Genomic DNA, 18,709 nt, shown 5'->3' with positions numbered 1-18,709 from the left:
GCAGCTCTGACTTGATGTCCTGTGTTGCATTCAACCAAGCAAATGTGACACCAGCTGCTGAGGACAATGATCTTCTCCAAGGCACTGTCCTGACATCTATAAACCGGGGAGACAATCCCCCCGCTGCCACCTGAACTTTCACATTAATCCCCAACTGACACGGATGGATTATTAGCACTGCCGATCCCAGCAGCACACGCACTTATCGCACACTTTGACCCGTGGCATCGAGTGGGGGCACTTGACGAGGATGTGTCATCTCTGCGTGGCGGAAGGAGACGACTGCAAATACCAGAGTGCTGGCGAGGATACGGGGGTAACTAACAACAGCCGGGGGATCGAGGCGTAACCACCACAACACTCTCCTCCCTCTCATCAATCACTTATCAAGGCTTTTGGATAGCTATTTATACCTCCGCCTGCATTACATGGCACTGTAGAGGAGCAGTGTGGGCAACGACTGTGGAAATTACATTTGATATAGATGCAAGAACGCATGTGAGGTGGCGTCGTGTAGAAAATGTGTCGAGAAATTTGTCTAACCTGTAAAAAAAATTCAAGATAGTACAAGACGAGACTTATGTGAAAATTAAAGAAGCAGTTTGACATTTTGGGAATGTTTGTACAGTAAATGCTGCCAGCAGCTGCTCAGCTTAGCTTAGCATAGATACTGGAAACAAGTCGAAGCAGCTTTATGAGGGATTAAAGACGCATTTTTTATGTGTAGAAGTTGTTGCACTGCTTTTTGTGCTGCTTTATTCGATTGAGGCTTGATTCTTGCAATGAATTTTATCATGAAAGATGACAGTCGAAGAGATTTTGGCAGGAGAGCGAGTAAGTGTCCCAAAATGTCGCCACATTCCTTTTGTATCATCAACCAGCGTCTCTTTCACAAAAAGCACCGCATGTTCCACTCACGTTTGCTCATTAGTCCATATCTTTATTTTTCTTTTTCACACTATCAGACATCTACAGTTAAAACACAACATTTGGCAAAATACAATGATTTGGCAAAAAAAACTCGTACTGATTGACTCACTGATTACTTCAGTGCACTGGCAGGAAAAAAAAATAAAAATAAAAGTGAGCATTTCTGGAGAAACCACACACGTAGATTTCATCCCACTCAAGTGTTTTTTAAGGACACCAGCGAAATCAGTGCCAGGTCATTCAGTATCCAGAGACATCCTGATTCACTCTCTAGTGCTGTGACACATTCACAGACTCAGACAGAGGAGGGGAGGACGGAGAAGCTACAGCTCCCCGTGTTTGTTTTTGTGCAAAAAAGAGAAAGAAAGAGGATGAAAGGGACGGACAACACACAGAGAACAAAAACTGGAAATAATATTAACTTTTGTTTCTTAAAGTCACCAACCACATTGGACAAGAAAGCTTTGTTTTCACATGAGATTGGACTGTACAGTATGAAACCATGAGTGGCGGTTTCATAGTTAATCTGCGGGAGAGGAGATGCCGAGGTCTTGGATGACAGTTTTTCTGAACTCACAATAGCCTCATCTAAGACCAGCACAGTGAGTCACACAACTCCACATGAATAAAAGTGCTATATCTCTGCTGCATTTTGGCACAACTTTTTCAATTAGGTCATGCCAACAGGATTACCACTGAATACAAATAGAAAAAAAAAAACTTCTTGAATGTAAAATTGCCTCCCCTGATGAAAGCATCCACCTCACAACACTGAAAGCATTGTCTCTGACGTCATTTATCCTTTTCAAGTGTCTCTCTCCTTTCACCTTGATTCACAGCCTCTCGAAGCACCAGGCGTTACTGACGAAGGTACAGCAAAGTCACATTCACTTCCCGACAACACTTGCATGTTATAAAGAGATCTGAACATTAAAAATATATACAACACATTGTTTCTTTTCCTCATGAATGCAAACACCCACTGAAGCTCCCTCGGTCTGCTGCACATACAGGAATGATCTGTGTTAGTGGGCTGGTTTGATCCGATTGATGCTTCAGTTCACTATGAGGTTTATATACAGGTTTCACTATGGCATTTGGAACCATACTCCATAAGAAAAATAGTTGAATTCATCCTAATTTACATCAGTGGTCCCTTTGACAGTGAAGAAATATCAAAATGATAACCTACATCACGTTTGAGACTTTGACCAAGTAGCCGCTGGCTCATCTTGCATAAAATGTTGACATGGTTTTGCACAGTACTTTCTGTAAAAAATGTAATCGTCATGTCAGTAGCTGCTGAGTGCTGTTAAAATGCATTGTTCAGTGGATTAGCTGTTCGTACGACATGTAAAAGTGACGCGATATCTACAGATATTGAGCTGTCTGGTGCTGTAGCGTGATCCCGAGTGTGTTTTGCAGTGCTGTAAACAGGAGTGTAAACACAAAAAAATATCTAGAAACACAACTTTCACATGCAAAAGCTTAACTTCCAAACAGCACAGAGGTGTGATGAAGCCCAGACAGAAATACGGATAGTCTTGTAGTTACCAAAAACATTTCATGTCTTTCACATTTATGATAACATCTGGTGCAAAAAGTTGAAAGAAATATCAGTGTCAGTAGTTAAGGTCACATTATGGGATGAGAGTACAGTACACAGAAAAATAGCTTAATCCAATGATTCACTTGTGTGTTCATTTTGTGCTCCTTCTTGACACTGTAGTCAGACAAAATTGCAGACTTTTCAAAGCAAAATGCAACATAATGAGGTGTGTGGGAGTCTCATATTGCAATACAACAGCTCCGTACTGTACTATCATCATCTACATGGGATCAAAATGCACTGTCTGTGACAATGAACAATTCACAACATGATTAAATAGCAGCTTCCCTCTCGCAGAGCGGAATCTGCTGTCAGAGGACTACCGCGGTAAAGATGAGCATGTGCCATCTACAACTCTGTAACACGATGACCGTCTGTGTTACTGTACATATGTAAAGATAGGTACCAGTTGGATCAGCAGTAAATGCAAACTTATAAAAATATTAAAAAAAGTAAATGACAGCTACATAATCCCCAAAATACACAATGTACATGACGCTGTTGAACTACTTTCACATTTGAGTTCAGTAAACACTGCATAGGTGACTGCATCACTAGCACAGATGAGATTGTTTTACCATGTAATGCCTCACTTGAATAAATATTACATAAATATTTTCACTCCTACATCAGTCTCCTTCTCGAGCCAACACTTTCCCCGATGCATACCGTGTGCCACTTCATGAAAAGGTGATATTCAAAGAAAAAAAACGCAACCTTGCATCATGAATGTTATCTGTCATACAGGAACATTCATACAGTTAAGCAATCGTACTAATAATAGAACCGAAACGTAAAAATAGCAGCAAATGTGGTCATGTTAAGCAACACATGGGTTGAAATAACAATTAGAAATGTAGTGCATTTGGAATTTATAAAAAATAAATAATAAATGAGTAACTTAAAAAGGCAAATTAAGGCTTAGCAAAAATTCACTTGCAAATAAAGAGCAAAAGAAAACAAAAGCTGGACGACTCATTGGGCCACTCAACCAATAGAAAAACTCCATTTGGCTGCTCTGGACAGAACAGTAATGAACCTTCAAGTCAACCGAAGGACAAAAATCTTAAAGCACTGCCTCCAACGACATAACAAGCACTGCACAGCCCTTCAAAGCACTATCCACCCCAGTACCACTTGTCAAGGTTATTGAATGCTTTGTACTCCTTGTGCCTACGCAGGTAATCACATGCCAGGCATGTGTGCTCTGCCCAGAAATAGGCCTTCTTTACTTTAAAGTGTCGCCGCCACTCAAAGTACCTGAGGTACATTTCCTCGTTCTTGTCCAGCAGCAGCAGGTAATCGGCCAGCTCCTTGGGCGAGGTGAAGTCGTCCACGTGGATGAAGGCGTCTCCCTGGATAAAGTTCTCGTAGTTCTGCCTGGGCGGGCCGAGAACTACTGGCACTGTCCCCACAGAGAGTGGGTTGTACAGTTTCTCAGTGATGTAGTCCTTGTGGATGGAGTTCTCGAAAGCCAGGTAGAACTTGCAACTGGCGATGGTGGGGAAGTAGTCTTGGTCAGAGATGTACTCCCCGAAGGCTTGTCCATACGCGTGAACTTCAATGTGTTTGTACAGCTCATTATAGTACTTCACCCGTACGTGGTCCTGGTTCCAGTTGCTCACGATCCAGCAGATCAGCTTGTTTTTGCTGGGTGGCACAAAGTCCTCCTCGCCCTCTGCTGCTACGATGGACCCATAAGGCACTTCAATGTCAGCATCCTGACGGTAATTCAGAGTCAGATTGAATAAGTTCTCTATCCCGGGAAGCTGGGAAGAGTGCGACGGCGACTCCAAGTTCATCCATATCCACTTCTGGAAGGACGGACGCTGGAGCGGCGGCAGGTTGGACAGGTCGGTGCAGATGTCTCGGTGATGGATGACGACCCCATCTGACTTGTTGTAGAGGTTTCTGTCCGCAGTGATGAAGCAGCCCTCGATGTTGAAGAGGGAGCTGCAGACGCTCAGGTCGTAGGTTTGTCCGAAGGGCCAGAGCCAGATCAGCACGGTGGTGACGTTTTTGTCGCTCTTGGTGGAGAAAAGGTTCTTGACCCGGTCTGTGGACACTGTCGACTCTACGGGACCTGATAACCAGCTGGTGGATGGTTTAAAATACATCAAAAACAGAGTCACAAAGCATCCCAGGATGAAAGTGCCGAGCAGGAGGGGTCGTAGGATTCTGTGGAAAGGTGCAGATGGCATACTCTGTCCTGTGAAGGGCAAAACCAAAGAGAAAAAGGCAGAATAAAGTCAGGATGCGGCATCAAGACTAATCACCTAATCGTGTGCAGGCCTTGCACATTATCATCAGGTATTAATAATGTCTACTACACTGCACCATTTACTCTGAGCATCATTTGTGCCTCAGTTAAATACATCTGCAGGTTTACCGAGCACTTGCTTAAATCAATGAATACACAATCTGCTATGCATACGGCACCCAGCACTTTGGATCAATGCTCATAAAGAAAAATATGAAGGCTCCTCAATCACAATATGATACAAACCTTGTGGATTTGACTGAATGCTGAAATCCAAGCAAGAGTGAAGGCTGAGGGAATCGGAGGGCACAGTTCCTACATCGGATTGAGGGTTGGATCAATCTCCGCTGTGATTCTGGCCTCATAGAAAAAACCTCGCAGTTCACCGCTAAGAGACAATTGTTTGCTCTTAAGCAGAATAATAATGACCCTTAATGATCTAATGAGGGGTGTTTGATCTCGAATGTACAGGTCTTCCTAATGACGCCTCCTTTACGTGAGCAGAGAAAGAGGAAGAGAATCAGAGAGAATAAATTAGGCAAAGGAGAGTTAAACAAAACATCACCAAAGGATAAAAAAACATGTGTAGAGGTTATGTTCAGAGATAAGCTTCACCCTCATAAACAAATATGTCAATTTGGTTTTTAAAAATGACCATCACGATCAATGATTTTTCAAAAATAGTCATCTAATCTTGGATCTTATTGGACATTTTGTAGCTAAGCATGGACGGAGGCTCCCAGTTGTCATTAGCGTTTGCCATATTCTATGTATTGTAAGGGAATGCTGCCATCTTAAGGCTGAGGGGAGCAGTCAGGCCCCCTGCCTCCCCAGCTCCCTGTGGCTCAACACACCTGCATGTTGCATAAAGAGGCCATAAAGGCAGATTGAGATGCCAAGTGCAAGAACAAACCTTGAGGGATGGTTTTGTTCCTCCCATGCATCACTGAAGCACATCTGAATTAATAACACTGTGGCATTTTTTAAAATATGTATCCGTTATCTTTGACTTTTGGTGCACCCAAAGGCTCCACGAGGGTCAGATGAGTGGAACTCCTTCAAAAGGCTTGTAGTATCAATACATTTTCATGTAGGCAAATCCTCTTACAATGCTGAAACATGCTTTCTGTCGGTGGCAGCGATAAGCTCTTGGAGAGGATGCAGATCCACGCATACCTCATGTATTGGTGTGAATTATATAAAACACACCCAGAGAGGATGAACTTTAGAGGGAATGATCAAATCAGGCCTATTAAATATTAACTGTGTGGTGAAGTTACAGCGTCTCCATGGTGATGCTGCTAAGGTCAGAGTTTAATATATGAAGAGGGAATGTGGCTCGCAGTGCTTTGGTTTTCCATCTCTGTGTACTAACATAAAAAAATGAGACCGCAGTGAGACTCCAGCATTCATTCACATTTTAAATAACACAGCTGCGGTTTTTAGGTAAATGCATTGTGATGGATTTGGGACACGAAAAGAGCACCGCATGGGTGAGTAGTCTGCAGCGAGATACACGTTTGAAATGACTGGAGAGGAGCAGAAATCAGAGAGAGAGAGAGGAAAACGCAGACATAATTTGGCAGCAGAGATGCATTAAATCCCGAATGGGAGCTTTTTAGTAACAGGTAGGGCAAAGGGGGGCAAAGAAGAGATGTCAAGCAAATGGGCATCTTTTTTTCTTTTTGCAATGATTAATTCTGTCAGGAGGTCTGCACTGACTGGGAAAAGGGACACTCCATCCCAGGTGAGAATTCATTTCCAGCCAAGCGAGCACTGAAGGTCATTTTAAGACATGATGCTACACTGGAGCCACTCTTTTTTAATGATTGTCTTTCTCTCTTTTTTGGCATGGCACTGCATTGAAGTTAATGGCAATCATGGGGATTCATTGGAATATATGTTGACTTTGCACCAAAAAGTGCAAATAATAATAATAATAATAGCACAGATAATAGCACTGGGAATGTACAGTATATGACTAGAGTGCTTTTATTTTTTTACACAAATACAGATCACATTCATGGTATTCGACTAAACATGCAAAAATGCAGTGTGAAAACAACCATGCAAAGGGGGGGGAAATGAGAAGCCACCGGTTTTTATCGCAAAGTAGACATGGTTCAATTAGCTGGTGGAGGATTTGATGTTAAAATCAGGTGCCGTTGCTCAGCCATTGGATGCAGGAGAGAAGAAAAAAACACAGCCATGCATTTTTACTCACCATCTCGACAGGCGTGAGTCAAAATAGAGCTTTCTTCTCATTCCCTCTCGGAGATCTCCTTTAAAGACGCCTTGCAACATGACTGAGGATGCGCTTGGAATACATCAAAAAATGAAATAAAAAAAAACAGCCCGATCCGCGTTTGCAGCAGTAGATCTCACATCCATCGTCTCGATCCTGCGAAACAAAAAAAAAGCTGATACCTACTGTAGTAATGTGCGCTGCCGTGTCTTCTTCTTCTTCTTCCTCGCTGCTGCTGCTGCTGCTGCACACCGACGCAGAGAATGATGGAGGAGATGAGGAGGGAAAAAAAACGAGGAAAAAAAATTGGCGGCTACCCCGTCAGCCTGCTCACTACATTCATGGCTTCGGTGTGTGATGATGATGAGGAGGAGGAGGAGGAGGAGGAGGAGGACGCCATGTATGCTCAGGGATGTGATGCGATGTGGAATAATTCCCTGCTGGCTGCCCATGCGCTACCTTGCTCTGTTTACCGTCAATGCAGCTGCTGCGGGGCTGTGGCGGATCTCCACGGTGTGTGTGTGTGAGTGTGTGTGTGTGTGTGTGAGTGGGAGATATGATGCCCAGATTCCAGCATATTACCGCTTTAATCACCTGCTTAAGGTTCGCATTTGGATAAACAGGTGAATCATCAATCTGCTGCGAGGAATCCAAAAGGTTAAACCCAATGCGCGTGCCGTGGAAAACTGGAACCATCACTCAGTGGTGACGAGAACGCAAATCAAACAGTGTATTTATGCAGATGGATTAATTATTTTTCAATCATCCGAGGCTGCATGCTGCAACCGAGCAACGCCTCGATGAATAAAGGAGGTTAAATTCCTCCACAAAGAGGCTCGCAAATGTGGTTTGCAGCATTAAACATGCCGAGTGATGTCTTCCAGCTCCTTAATTAATCATTTAAAGAGGCCTCTCTAATGATTTAATGTTGTACTTCCACAAAGTTGGACGACTTGTTAGAGACTCATTTAAAAAATGCATGATCAAAAGTGAAGCTGCAGAGTAATAGTAACAGACTAATCATAATAATTTTTCAAAACATATGTTACGAAGTGCTTTGTTATGGGCAGCAAATGAATCATCAAGTTTAAAGGCAGGATTTATATGGAAAACCAATGCAGGAAAAGAAAGGTAATAATATATATATAATAAATAAAAGACCTATAAAATGCCTTTCCAGGATAGGTATAATAAATAAAAGACAGTTAAAGAATAAGTAAACCCATCTAAAATCCAGAAAGGCTCCCCAGTAAAAGTAAGTTCTAAGAAGGGATTTAAAAGACATCACAGATGTCCTTGGGCAGATCGTTCCACAGCTTGACTGCAAACGTCCTGTCCTCTTTGGTTTTCAGTCTGGCTCCTAAAACAGACAGAAGACCCCTGCCCGAGGATCTCAAAGTGCATGCTGGAAATAGCTTTAAAAGTAATCAGTAAACTCTTAAAATCTATCCTAAAACATACTGGAAGGCAGTGTGAGGAGGCTGAAACTGGAGTGATAAGGTCAAGTCTCTTGATCTGAGTTTTGTACCATGTGGAAGCCTAATTTTTAAACCATTGTTTGGGTTTAAAAAACAGGTTTTTAAGGAGTCATGTTTATAAAAATGTTGGATTCTGTCACAACACCCCATTTACTCATTTTCTTATCCGAGGTCGGGTCAGCAGGCTAAGCAGGGCGTCCAGATGTTTCTCTCCAGAGGCCAGTTCAGATGTAATCCGGTCAATGAGTTCTGGTTCGTCTCAGGGTCTCCTCCCAGTTAGACGTGACCAGGGGGTCACCTAAGCAGATGCTAGAACCACCTCTACAGTTCTGCAATTTCTTTTTTTAGCAGACGCTTTTATCCTAAGCGACGTGCATCTGAGAGTATACAACACAAGCAAGGATCTAACCTCATCCCAGCAGACATCTTTGGATGTGAAAGTGGCTTTACCCTGATTTCTCACACCGTCTCTAAAACCAGACACAGCCATTCTACAAAAATAAAAGATTAATTATTGACCTGATTGATTACTATAGCCGATATTTGGTAATTTTTCGATTATCGGTATCTGTATTATTTGCAGATTATTGATATTAAATGTGCTACTTCAGGTTTCAGGACTCTGTGGTCTCAGAAATGTCTCTGAAGCAGAAACTGCAAAAACTGAACAAGAAACGCAACCCGTTGCCACAAACGAGAAAGTTGGTTACTTTCATAGAGGCTAAGGCTATGTTAATGGCTAGTGGCTAAGTTAGAAAGCAGCCACAGATTACCCTGAAAGAGAGTGTGAAAGACAATAATTAATAATGCTTTAAGATACGGAGTTCAAAGGGCAATGAATGTGATGGAATAGCATAACATTAAGAAATTAGAGAAAAACAGCAGACATAACTGCAGGAAACAAACTGATGAATCTCAGCCGATCCCATATAAAAAGAAGGGAGTGTCCTATTTTAATCACTCCTATTTCTATCTTGCATATTCAGTTATAGGGGCTGCACAGTGGATCAGTGGTTAGCTCAGGTGCCTTGCAGCCTGTAGATCCCCTGTTTGTGCCCCAGCGTGGGCCTGGGATATTTCTGCATGGAGTTTGCATGTTCGTAGGTTTTCTTTGCTCCTACAGTCCAAAAACATGCTCAGGTTAATTGGTAACTCTAAACTGCCCGTAGGCGTGAATGTGAATGTGCTTGCTTGTCTGTATATGTAGCCCTGTAATAGACTGGCGAACTGCCCAAGGTGTTTCCTGCATCCACCCTAAGTCAGCTGGGGTATGCTCCAGCCCCCCACAGCCCTAATGAGGATTAAACTGTGTGTAGATAATGGATGGATAGATGAATATTCAGTTATAGACACCCTTATTAAAAAAGAAGTCTAGTTATTAATGACAAGTTCTCTGCTATCACATGCTGTTAAAACATAACAGCTAATGTATATCGGTTCCAAATATATCAGTTATCGGCCTTTCTTGATCACCAATAATCAGTATCGGCTCTGGAAAACCCATATCGATCGATACCTAACATATATTCTTTCTGTCACTACCCAGAGTTCATGACCAACAGTGAGTGTTGCAGTGTAGATCAGCTGATATATCAAGAGTTCAGCGTTCTGGTTCAGGTCCCTCCTAAATAACCGTCAGGTACGACATCTGCATAATTACCGATGATGCTACAGTTTCTCTGTCAAACCTCACACTCCAATTTCCCTTCACGTGTGAATAAAACCCTTCGCTTGGGCAGCAACTCAAACTCAACCAGAAATGAGCAGTCCGCAAATTCCCAGCAGACAAATTGTCGCAGATTGACTCATTCAAAAAGCAGTCAGGTCCTGCATAATAAGGCAAGAGGACATGCTACTGGGAGCTTCTGGTACAAGTGAGACATGAAATACATCCAAGGTGCCCAGTTGGAGTAACAACTGTCTGATTTTGACGGCAAAGCCTGACAGTAGGCAAAGAAGCATCTGGATAAGCCGCAGTCAGAGCTGAAACAAGCACTGTGGACAGATTGAGCTCAAACTGGGCACACTCAGTAAAAAGGTACGTTTGGACAAAGAAGCAGCATACATGGTGCCAGCTGTTAAGCATCAGGGTGGAAATATTCTGCTATGAGCGTATGTGGCTGCCGGTGGCGCAGGAAATACTGCCAGGATAGCTGGGTGAATGGATTCCAATGAATATTAGAAAATTCTGGATGCAAATCTCATGCAGTGAGTCAAGAAAAAATGAACGTGAAAAGAGGCTGGCTTTACAAGTGACCCTAAAAATGACCAACTTCAAGAAGTGCAAGATAGCATAAAAATATCTTGAAGCGGTCCACAAGGCTGGCTCAAAAATCAAAGAGTTAAGAATAGAATGACTGTTACCTGGCTATAAAAAAAGTGTTTTTACATCTGCCAGGTTCAGTTTTAGCATCCGTTTGCTGCAGCGGTCGAGTCTACTTCAGGTCAAAAACAAAATATGTAATTTATCCAGACTTTTGGCAGCTCCAACATAATCAGAGAGGTGTTCGGTTTGTTGAGGCGATGAGAACAAACTCTTTCACAGCATGACAACATGTACCACAGTGGCAGAGAAGGTAATCTATTGCACAGATAAAAATAATCTTGTTTTCTCAGCTACAAATCTGTTTCAATAACTGAACTGCTATCTTGTCATCCCTCGGCTGTTTGCATCACTATGACTCATCTTAAGATTTCAGACTGACGGGCCTTTGAAAGACACCAAGATGTAGGTTTTTTTTTTAATCTTCTACTGTATTTTGGGCCGAGGCCAAGTTGAAAGCAGGGCGAGGCAACAGCTTTATACCACCAGACTGCTTTGTTTACTTGTGTCTTTCCTCCTTTCCAGGGTGCACTTTATTTTCTATTGAGGTTTAATATAGTCACAGATCACAGAGAGGCACAACATGCCTATGCAGTTTCAGTTGAATATGGTAGACAGTGACAAAACATGCTAATTATGTTACGAATCCCGCAAAATGTAAGGCTGGGTAAACAAGAGGCAATAAGACATCGGTTGAAGTGACAAAAAAAAAAATCACTAAAGTGCAAAAGCAAAAAAAAAAAAAAACATCACTGAAGCCATGAAGCAGTTCATTTGTGTGCGCCTTTGCAAATCATTTGGCTTCTCTCATACTGTTATTCATCATTTGCATTTTGTTGTGCATTCTACAACTACAACTTCATTTAATTTAATTACCACCGTGAATTAACATTTGCTATGGCTCTTATTCAAGTCATTCCTGCCACCTGCGTCGCTCGCCGCCGAATATCGCGGCCCATTTGCGCGTTATCTCCAGGTAGATTGTTGGCTTGTTGGGCAGATAGTCCAGATACACTGTCTGGCTCGTTTTGGGAATCGCCATTTCAATCTGAGTCCCCTCGTGCCACTCATTAAAAGACGTGATGGAGATAAAATCGGGCCTGGCCTCTAACGCGGCACTCAGCGAGGTTTCATAGTATTTGCCGTTGATGCGGTTTCGGGTGTTTTGGAAGTTCCAGGGTCGAATGCTTGTGTCGATATATCCTGGGCCCACACTTGGAATGAATATCAGGTTGTTATCTTCGCAGAAAGCTTTAATAGTAGCCCAGTTACGCTGAGTGGACCCATAGGAAAAACCATTAGTGGCAAAGTAGGTGTAAACACCATCGAACCCGGCGGTCAGGATGTCCCTCTTATGCTTCTCTTCAACCAGCAGGGCGACGAAGATGCCGTCATACGGGGTGTCCCTGATGCTGGTACTCTCCGTGTGCTTCAGTAGTTTGGCCCACTGCTCCGAGTTCATCAAATATGAGTCATACACATAAAAGAGTGGAAGGAGTTTGCCAGTGTTGGTCCGGTACTTGAAAAATGCAGGGTGCTCTCCATATCTGAGGAGATCACATCAGATCATATAAACAGAAAGAAAGACATCAACGGAATAGAAAGAAACATACTGATGAGTCGTGGCAGAACGACGTCCAACTGACACCGAAGAAACGCATCGATACTCACTTCTCAATGATGTATTTGACATTAGTGAACATGTTGACTTCATCTCTTCCTTGGTAAGGTTCAATGTGGAAAGCAACCTGTAAGTACAGAGAGAAGCTCTGCATCACTTTTACGTAAAGGTTGAGTACAAACACAACCATTCTGATCTGTTTTTTGGATATTAAAGATGATTTTAAAGGAACCAGTTCAATCAAAACAACCACGTAAAACCATAAAGTCATTGCAATCTTAATACAGACCTTAATATGGTATTTATGTGCGACCTCCAGCAGCAAAGGCACAATGTCATCTGTTGGTTCACCGTTGTCATCCTTCATATTGGGAGGATACCAGGAAACAGCAATGACACCTGAGAATAAGTACAATAATTCTAACATGAATATAAGAGCTGGCTGATACCAAACATTCAGATGACTGACAAGATTTAGTTTTTGAATGTATATTAAGTAAGTTATTAAATTTCTTTTCTAAAATCATATTTTTTTCTGTGATACACATCTTAAATTATTAAAGCTGGTAACCAAATAGAAATTAATTTTAGAGACTGAAGGCCCTTTAGTTTTGCTGCTTATCACTGCATTATTTATTACAGGGCTGGGTAGTCATTTGGTACTTTAAGCATTATCGACAAATACATCACAACCCTCTGAGCTGCTCACGATGAAAGGGAACAAAATCAGCTGAACACAAACAGACTTTTTTTTTTTTTTTTTACACAGTAGATTTCTCTTCAGATTCAATGCACCACAGTGGAACAGAGTTAACTGCATCAAAGATCAGTTTATTGTAAATGTGATTTTGCAAACATTACCTGTTTCACAGGGTATAGTGTTACTAAAAATATTATAATAAATGCTGTTGTTGCTACTGATTTCACTACAGATGCACCAACTTTCTCTCCAAACGATGACTCTGATATCTTAACTATAGGTGGGTGACCTGGCAAAAAGATTATATCACTATTTTTCTAAGTAGAATCATGATCCACAGTCTCAATCAAAATTCTCCACACAGATTTAATCAGACTCATTGGATTAAATGATTAATTGTGCATATGGACACGTGCATACAAGCCTGTCACTTCCACTCAAAGCTCAGATGACAAATCCCTGCATCCTGGTTTAAATCAGATTTTATTCCGAAGGTTCTCGACCATTCATGCTGTCTTCCGTTTGCAAAATATGCTACAGCTCCAAGATGCATAATGTGTCCAATGAGCATAGTCAGAGTTGTGTCACAACCAATCACAGCACTATTGTTTGTTGATATAATGAAGTGATTTGTACAAATCCTCTGAAAAACAAATGAAACGCCAAATTAGGATAGTTCACTTCATAAGACCATCAGGTCACTCGTCAATAAGCTCAACTCAGTTTACAAGGAACTAACAGCAACAGTCTCAAAACAGTCCTGTCATTTATACCAAACTGAACCCCTGCTGAATCAGTGGCATCGTTATTATTTAGGGTAATATGAGGCCAGGACTTGTTGCGGCACTCCTTGGCAGCTTGCAGTTACCAAACGATTCTAACTCACAGCAGAAAGAGAATATCACAATATCATGATATCACCACAAGCCTGTTTTATAGGAAAACAAATCTGATTTTGAATTATGTTCAAGCCTGAACAGAAATTCTGATTCATTTTTGTCTTACCGATGGCGGCTGTACGCAGCTGCTGCATGTGAGCCTCGATAACGGAGGGGTCCCTGGAACTGTAAGCACCTAAAGAGGGATAAAAATTGGCCCCGATGTCATCAGGTGGGCTGTGCCTCCCCTGTGGATATCCCTGAGCTACCTTAAAGTCCCAGTGTGGCAGCTGCGGGTGGTCCCAGTGGATGTATTTGCCATCAAACTTGGGGCTTCCAAACCAGGTGTAATAGAAGACGTGGAGATAGTAGTTGGGAGGAGGGAACCTCCTCAGTGCAGCCTGCAGTTCTGCATCCTTGTCTGACTTGTTAGCATCACTCATTTTGGTGTCATCAGGTTTATTGTTGTTGCTTCTCTGGACGTCTGGATCATTCTGTCTCTCCAGAAACAGCTCAACGTCTCCGTGGCTGGTGAAAGGAGAGTCCTCTGGGGTGAGTGCCTTTAAGACCACTGTTATGACAAGTACAAGCAAAACTAAAGCAATCAGTGTGACACAAGATTTGCGCCTAAACCTTGCCATTCTTCAGTCAGTGCTCGAGGCTTTCCATAGTTCATCGTTGGGACAGCAGTGAGGTACTGTTGTTGCACAGGCTGCCATTGAGGTGTGTTTCACTTCAGCCTGGAGGTCTGAGGAAACAACACATATGACAGAGTTACCAAAGGGCTGCAGCCACGATCACTTTCTAAATTAATCCTCTCATTATCAGTTGGTCTGTAAAAGGTCATATGCACATCCTAATTATTCACAGCCCAAAGTAATGTCTTCAAAACCTTGATTTGTTTGTATCACTGACACCCCAAACACAAAAAATAATATTCAGTTTAGGACTTAAACTAAGAAGTTTTTTTTTTGATTAATCATTTTTATCTACAAAACTGTGAGAAGAGCCGATCACAATTTTAAGAATGTCTTCAAATATCTAGTTCAAAAATGCTGATTTATTTGTTCTAATCAATAATAATGAAACAAGGAAAAACAGATTTTTTTCTTGTTTGAAATGTGGGTTTAGTTATTCACTGATTATAGTAATTTATCTTGTGCCCAGTGATGAAACAATTAACTGATCCACTGTGACAGCTCTTATGCATTTTACAATAACCTAATGCAAAGGAAAGCAGCAAGTTCACACATTTAGGAGGATGCAAGATAAAAAATAAATAAATATTTGGGATTTAATTTCATTAAAAAAACAATAATGAAAATCAAAACTGTTTCATGTTATTGCCCTGTGAAGGGATTTATCCTTTAAACTATACAGAAAATGCAAGAAAGCAGCAGGTGTAAACAATTAATCATTTTCAAACTGCAATTAGAAATTGCAAAGGCTGCAATTTAGACCATATTTTGAAATATATATATCTATATTATTAATGCATACTTAACAATATTTAGAAGCAGCTCCTGAGCCATGAATTACCAAAACATGTGTCAGAGATTGTTAAAGGGGAACTTCAGTTTTTTTCGACCTGGGGTCTGTTTTCATATGTCATTTCATACATGTGAGTGACGGAGAAATTAATTTTCGACATAGCTCCAGTATTTAGCCAGGCAGGCAGCTTCGCAGCTCAGCTAGCGAAAAGTATGGGGCAACTTGCCCCCCCACATCAAAGTCCGCCCTAACGTGCTTTTTTTCCCACACTGACCAACTCGGATAGTCTCAACGAGTGTCCCACAACATACTAGAGATGAGAAGTGAACGAAAACCTCCACATTACTTGGTCTTTCGTTCACTTCTCATCTCTAGTATGTTGTGGGACACTCGTTGAGACTATCCGAGTTGGTCAGTGTGGGAAAAAAAGCACGTTAGGGCGGACTTTGACGCGGGGGGGGGCAAGTTGCCCCATACTTTTCGCTAACTGAGCTGCAAAGCTGCCTGCCTGGCTAAATACTGGAGCTATGTCGAAAATTCATTTCTCCATCACTCACATGTATGAAATGACATATGAAAACAGACCCCAGGTTGAAAAAAACCGAAGTTCCCCTTTAACTGAAAGGTCCAAGTTTCCTGTTTTCCTAGCTACATGCTCTACATACAAATGATCATATTTCCATTAGACTATACAATAATATAATGCTGCTTTCTCATGTGGTAGCGCTCCATCACGTTTTAAATTCATTACACAACAAATATTGAAATGGAGCTGTATAAAATAATGACATTATTCATTGTTTGTTAGCTATCTTCCTCTGTCCCGAGAAAGCAGGAAGACAAAGGCAGACAGAGCTGGATACAACGGGGTGTTGAATGTCAGAAATACAGTAATATAGAGTTACAGTACGCCCTCTATGCTTCTTCTGCAGCTGTAAACACAATATGAACAAGCTAACAATATTAGCTACTTCAACTCTACCTGCACTGAACTTTGGACTTGTGAACAGCAGCCGTACACGACGCGAATACAAAGGTTTATCCTCCGTTAGCCGAACAGTAAATACAGTTAAAATTAAAGCTAAAACTGCAACATAATGTCAAACATTATACACACCCAGTCAAACTGCTCTTCGTGAATTATTTTCACCGTATGAAATGTAGAGGACGGGTAACGGACTGCGCTTCTGGTTCACTAGCTCGTCCTGGGAAGCGGCACAGACCTACAAACGCTCTGATAAAGTAAAAACTGCCTGCTGAGACTCATCCGTGTTGTTTACAAATCAGATTTTTACATTCTGCGTCTTCAGCAGTCAACAACAGTTACAAGAGCGGTCGAACTGAGTCCGAGTGACCGCTGCTGCCCCCTATCGGTGGAAAGGTAAATTACACCAAACCAATCCCCAGCTTTGAGCTCATTCCATCTAAAATCACCACATTGTTAGAGAAGTTTCTCCTCGACCGTCTCTGATTTGACTGAATATTTCATTGCATAAACTATAGATATTTAGCCAAAAGAAAACTGGATCAGAAAATGAAAACTATCCATCCAGCCATTCTCTATACATCGCTTTATCCTCTCTGGGGTCACGGGGGGTGGGGGGGGGGGGGGGGGGGTGCTGGAGCCTATCCCAGCTGACTCGGGCGAAGGCAGGGGACACCCTGGACAGGTCGCCAGTCTGTCGCAGGGCTACATATACAGACAGACAATCACTCTCACATTCACACCTACGGACAATTTGAAATAATCAATTAACCTCAGCATATTTTTGGACTGCTGCTCAGTGGAGTAGTGGTTAGCACTTCCACCTTGCAAGATCCCTGGTTCCAATCCTGGGGTGCAGAAAGATCCCAGGCCGGGATTTGAACCGGGGATCTTCTTGCTGCAAGGTGAAAGTGCGAACCACTACTCCACTTTGCAGCCCAGATGAAAACTAAACCAATAATAATAATAATAATAACAATAATAATAATAATAATAATAATAAATTAGAATTAAAAATAAGATAAAAAATAAACATCTAAGTGGATAAAGGGGACAAATTATAAAATGAGATAAAATAAGAAAAAACATTATTCTTGCCAAACCTTTTGCCAGATATTGCTCAGAAAATTTATTTTAATAAAATAAAAGTTTTAAAAAAATAACAAAATAAGTGCAGTGCCTGATAGAAAAGCAATAAAATCAGTATAATACATCACTGAAAATAAGATATTTACACCTGAATAAAACTAGAACCGAAAAGCAAAAGCATAATACAGTGATCTAATACAGCAATGTCAAATAAAAATGAAATATTTCACATTTAATTGGAATGTTGCACATGATAATGACAAAAATGAAATATTGCACCAGAAAAATACAATATTGCACATTACATTGACATGTTGTACATGAAAGTGAAGTGTTGCACACAAACATTCAAAACGTGCTGAAAGTGGGTCAACAAGCAATTTTATGATAATAAAAAAGATGTCAGAAAGAAATTAATACATAAATCTAAGATTTCACAGACACCATTTAAAAAATTGGTAGTTTATAGTGAAAAAAGAGATGGTTGAACAGAAGGCCCCCGGTGATTTCAGATGGAGTAACCCAAAGATGAGACGCTGCAAGTAAAACCTTTTAATGCCGCTTTTTGAGACTTGGAGATAGATTTTGCATTTTGCTGGTTGTTGCATGTTATTAACTTTGTGTCTACTCTCTTCCTGTACCTCTCTGCAGGTATTTCCAGCCTATGTTCTATTGTCTGTTATCTCTGCTGACCTTTTCTCTCCCCTTTACCCTCATCCCAGGCAGTCGAGGCAAACTGCTGCCCTTCTGCCTGGTTCTGCTGCATGCTCACCTATTAATGAATGGAAGTGGGATTTATTTGTTAGTCAAGTAAATTTTCAGAATCAATATTACTGAAGGCTTTTAACTTTACAATTTAATTTAGTCAGGTAAATTTGTATTTTATGTAATTTTAAAAGAAAATTGTTTCATGTTCCATAAGTTCACGTATCACTAATTAAACAAAAATCAGTTGAGCTAGCTCAGTATTGTAAGACCATAGTGCAATTATTTTTGTATATAATATAATACAATATAATATCAAAAATTTTATATATAATATAAATTATAAAAAAAACTGCAATTATATAATATTCTAAAATATTATAAATTATATTATA

At 41.1% G+C, this 18,709-nt stretch overlaps 2 protein-coding genes across 4 annotated transcripts; both read right to left on the bottom strand.

Annotated features, from left to right (window-relative positions):
• Positions 1 to 914: 914 nt before the first annotated feature.
• fut9a (fucosyltransferase 9a) lies at positions 915 to 7,725 on the bottom strand. Its single transcript, XM_022201097.2, has 3 exons — positions 7,024 to 7,725; positions 5,046 to 5,289; positions 915 to 4,748 (listed from the first exon to the last, which is right to left on the bottom strand). Exon 3 carries the CDS (start codon positions 4,738 to 4,740, stop codon positions 3,658 to 3,660), a length of 1,083 nt encoding a protein of 360 aa, XP_022056789.1. The 5' UTR covers positions 4,741 to 4,748; positions 5,046 to 5,289; positions 7,024 to 7,725; the 3' UTR covers positions 915 to 3,657.
• A 3,630-nt stretch (positions 7,726 to 11,355) lies between these two features.
• Positions 11,356 to 16,817, bottom strand: manea (mannosidase, endo-alpha). 3 transcript variants are annotated; one of them, XM_022201095.2, is made up of 6 exons: positions 16,653 to 16,817; positions 14,678 to 14,792; positions 14,172 to 14,572; positions 12,756 to 12,865; positions 12,517 to 12,593; positions 11,356 to 12,392 (listed from the first exon to the last, which is right to left on the bottom strand). In XM_022201095.2, the coding sequence occupies exons 2-6, from the start codon at positions 14,683 to 14,685 to the stop codon at positions 11,759 to 11,761; spliced, it is 1,230 nt and encodes a 409-aa protein (XP_022056787.1). In that variant the 5' UTR covers positions 14,686 to 14,792; positions 16,653 to 16,817; the 3' UTR covers positions 11,356 to 11,758. The 3 variants fall into 3 exon arrangements, with proteins under 3 accessions (XP_022056787.1, XP_022056785.1, XP_022056786.1); XM_022201093.2 differs by having other exon boundaries at positions 14,172 to 14,792; XM_022201094.2 differs by lacking the exon at positions 16,653 to 16,817 and adding an exon at positions 16,518 to 16,646 and having other exon boundaries at positions 14,172 to 14,792.
• Between the last annotated feature and the right edge of the window lie 1,892 nt (positions 16,818 to 18,709).

Source organism: Acanthochromis polyacanthus, chromosome 1 (assembly GCF_021347895.1).
Source record: "Acanthochromis polyacanthus isolate Apoly-LR-REF ecotype Palm Island chromosome 1, KAUST_Apoly_ChrSc, whole genome shotgun sequence".
Classification (NCBI taxonomy): domain Eukaryota; kingdom Metazoa; phylum Chordata; class Actinopteri; family Pomacentridae; genus Acanthochromis; species Acanthochromis polyacanthus.
This window is presented reverse-complemented; position numbering and strand designations above follow the sequence as displayed.

What these genes read in the sequence shown, in the direction of transcription:
- manea (XM_022201093.2), bottom strand. Translation starts at nt 14,685, where the DNA reads ATGGCAAGGTTTAGGCGCAAATCTTGTGTCACACTGATTGCTTTAGTT. An exon ending in GCTGCGTACAGCCGCCATCG is followed by an intron (nt 12,866 to 14,171) that starts GTAAGACAAAAA and finishes ACTTATTCTCAG; the next exon opens with GTGTCATTGCTGTTTCCTGG. An exon ending in GTCAAATACATCATTGAGAA is followed by an intron (nt 12,393 to 12,516) that starts GTGAGTATCGAT and finishes TGATCTCCTCAG; the next exon opens with ATATGGAGAGCACCCTGCAT.
- fut9a (XM_022201097.2), bottom strand. Translation starts at nt 4,740, where the DNA reads ATGCCATCTGCACCTTTCCACAGAATCCTACGACCCCTCCTGCTCGGC.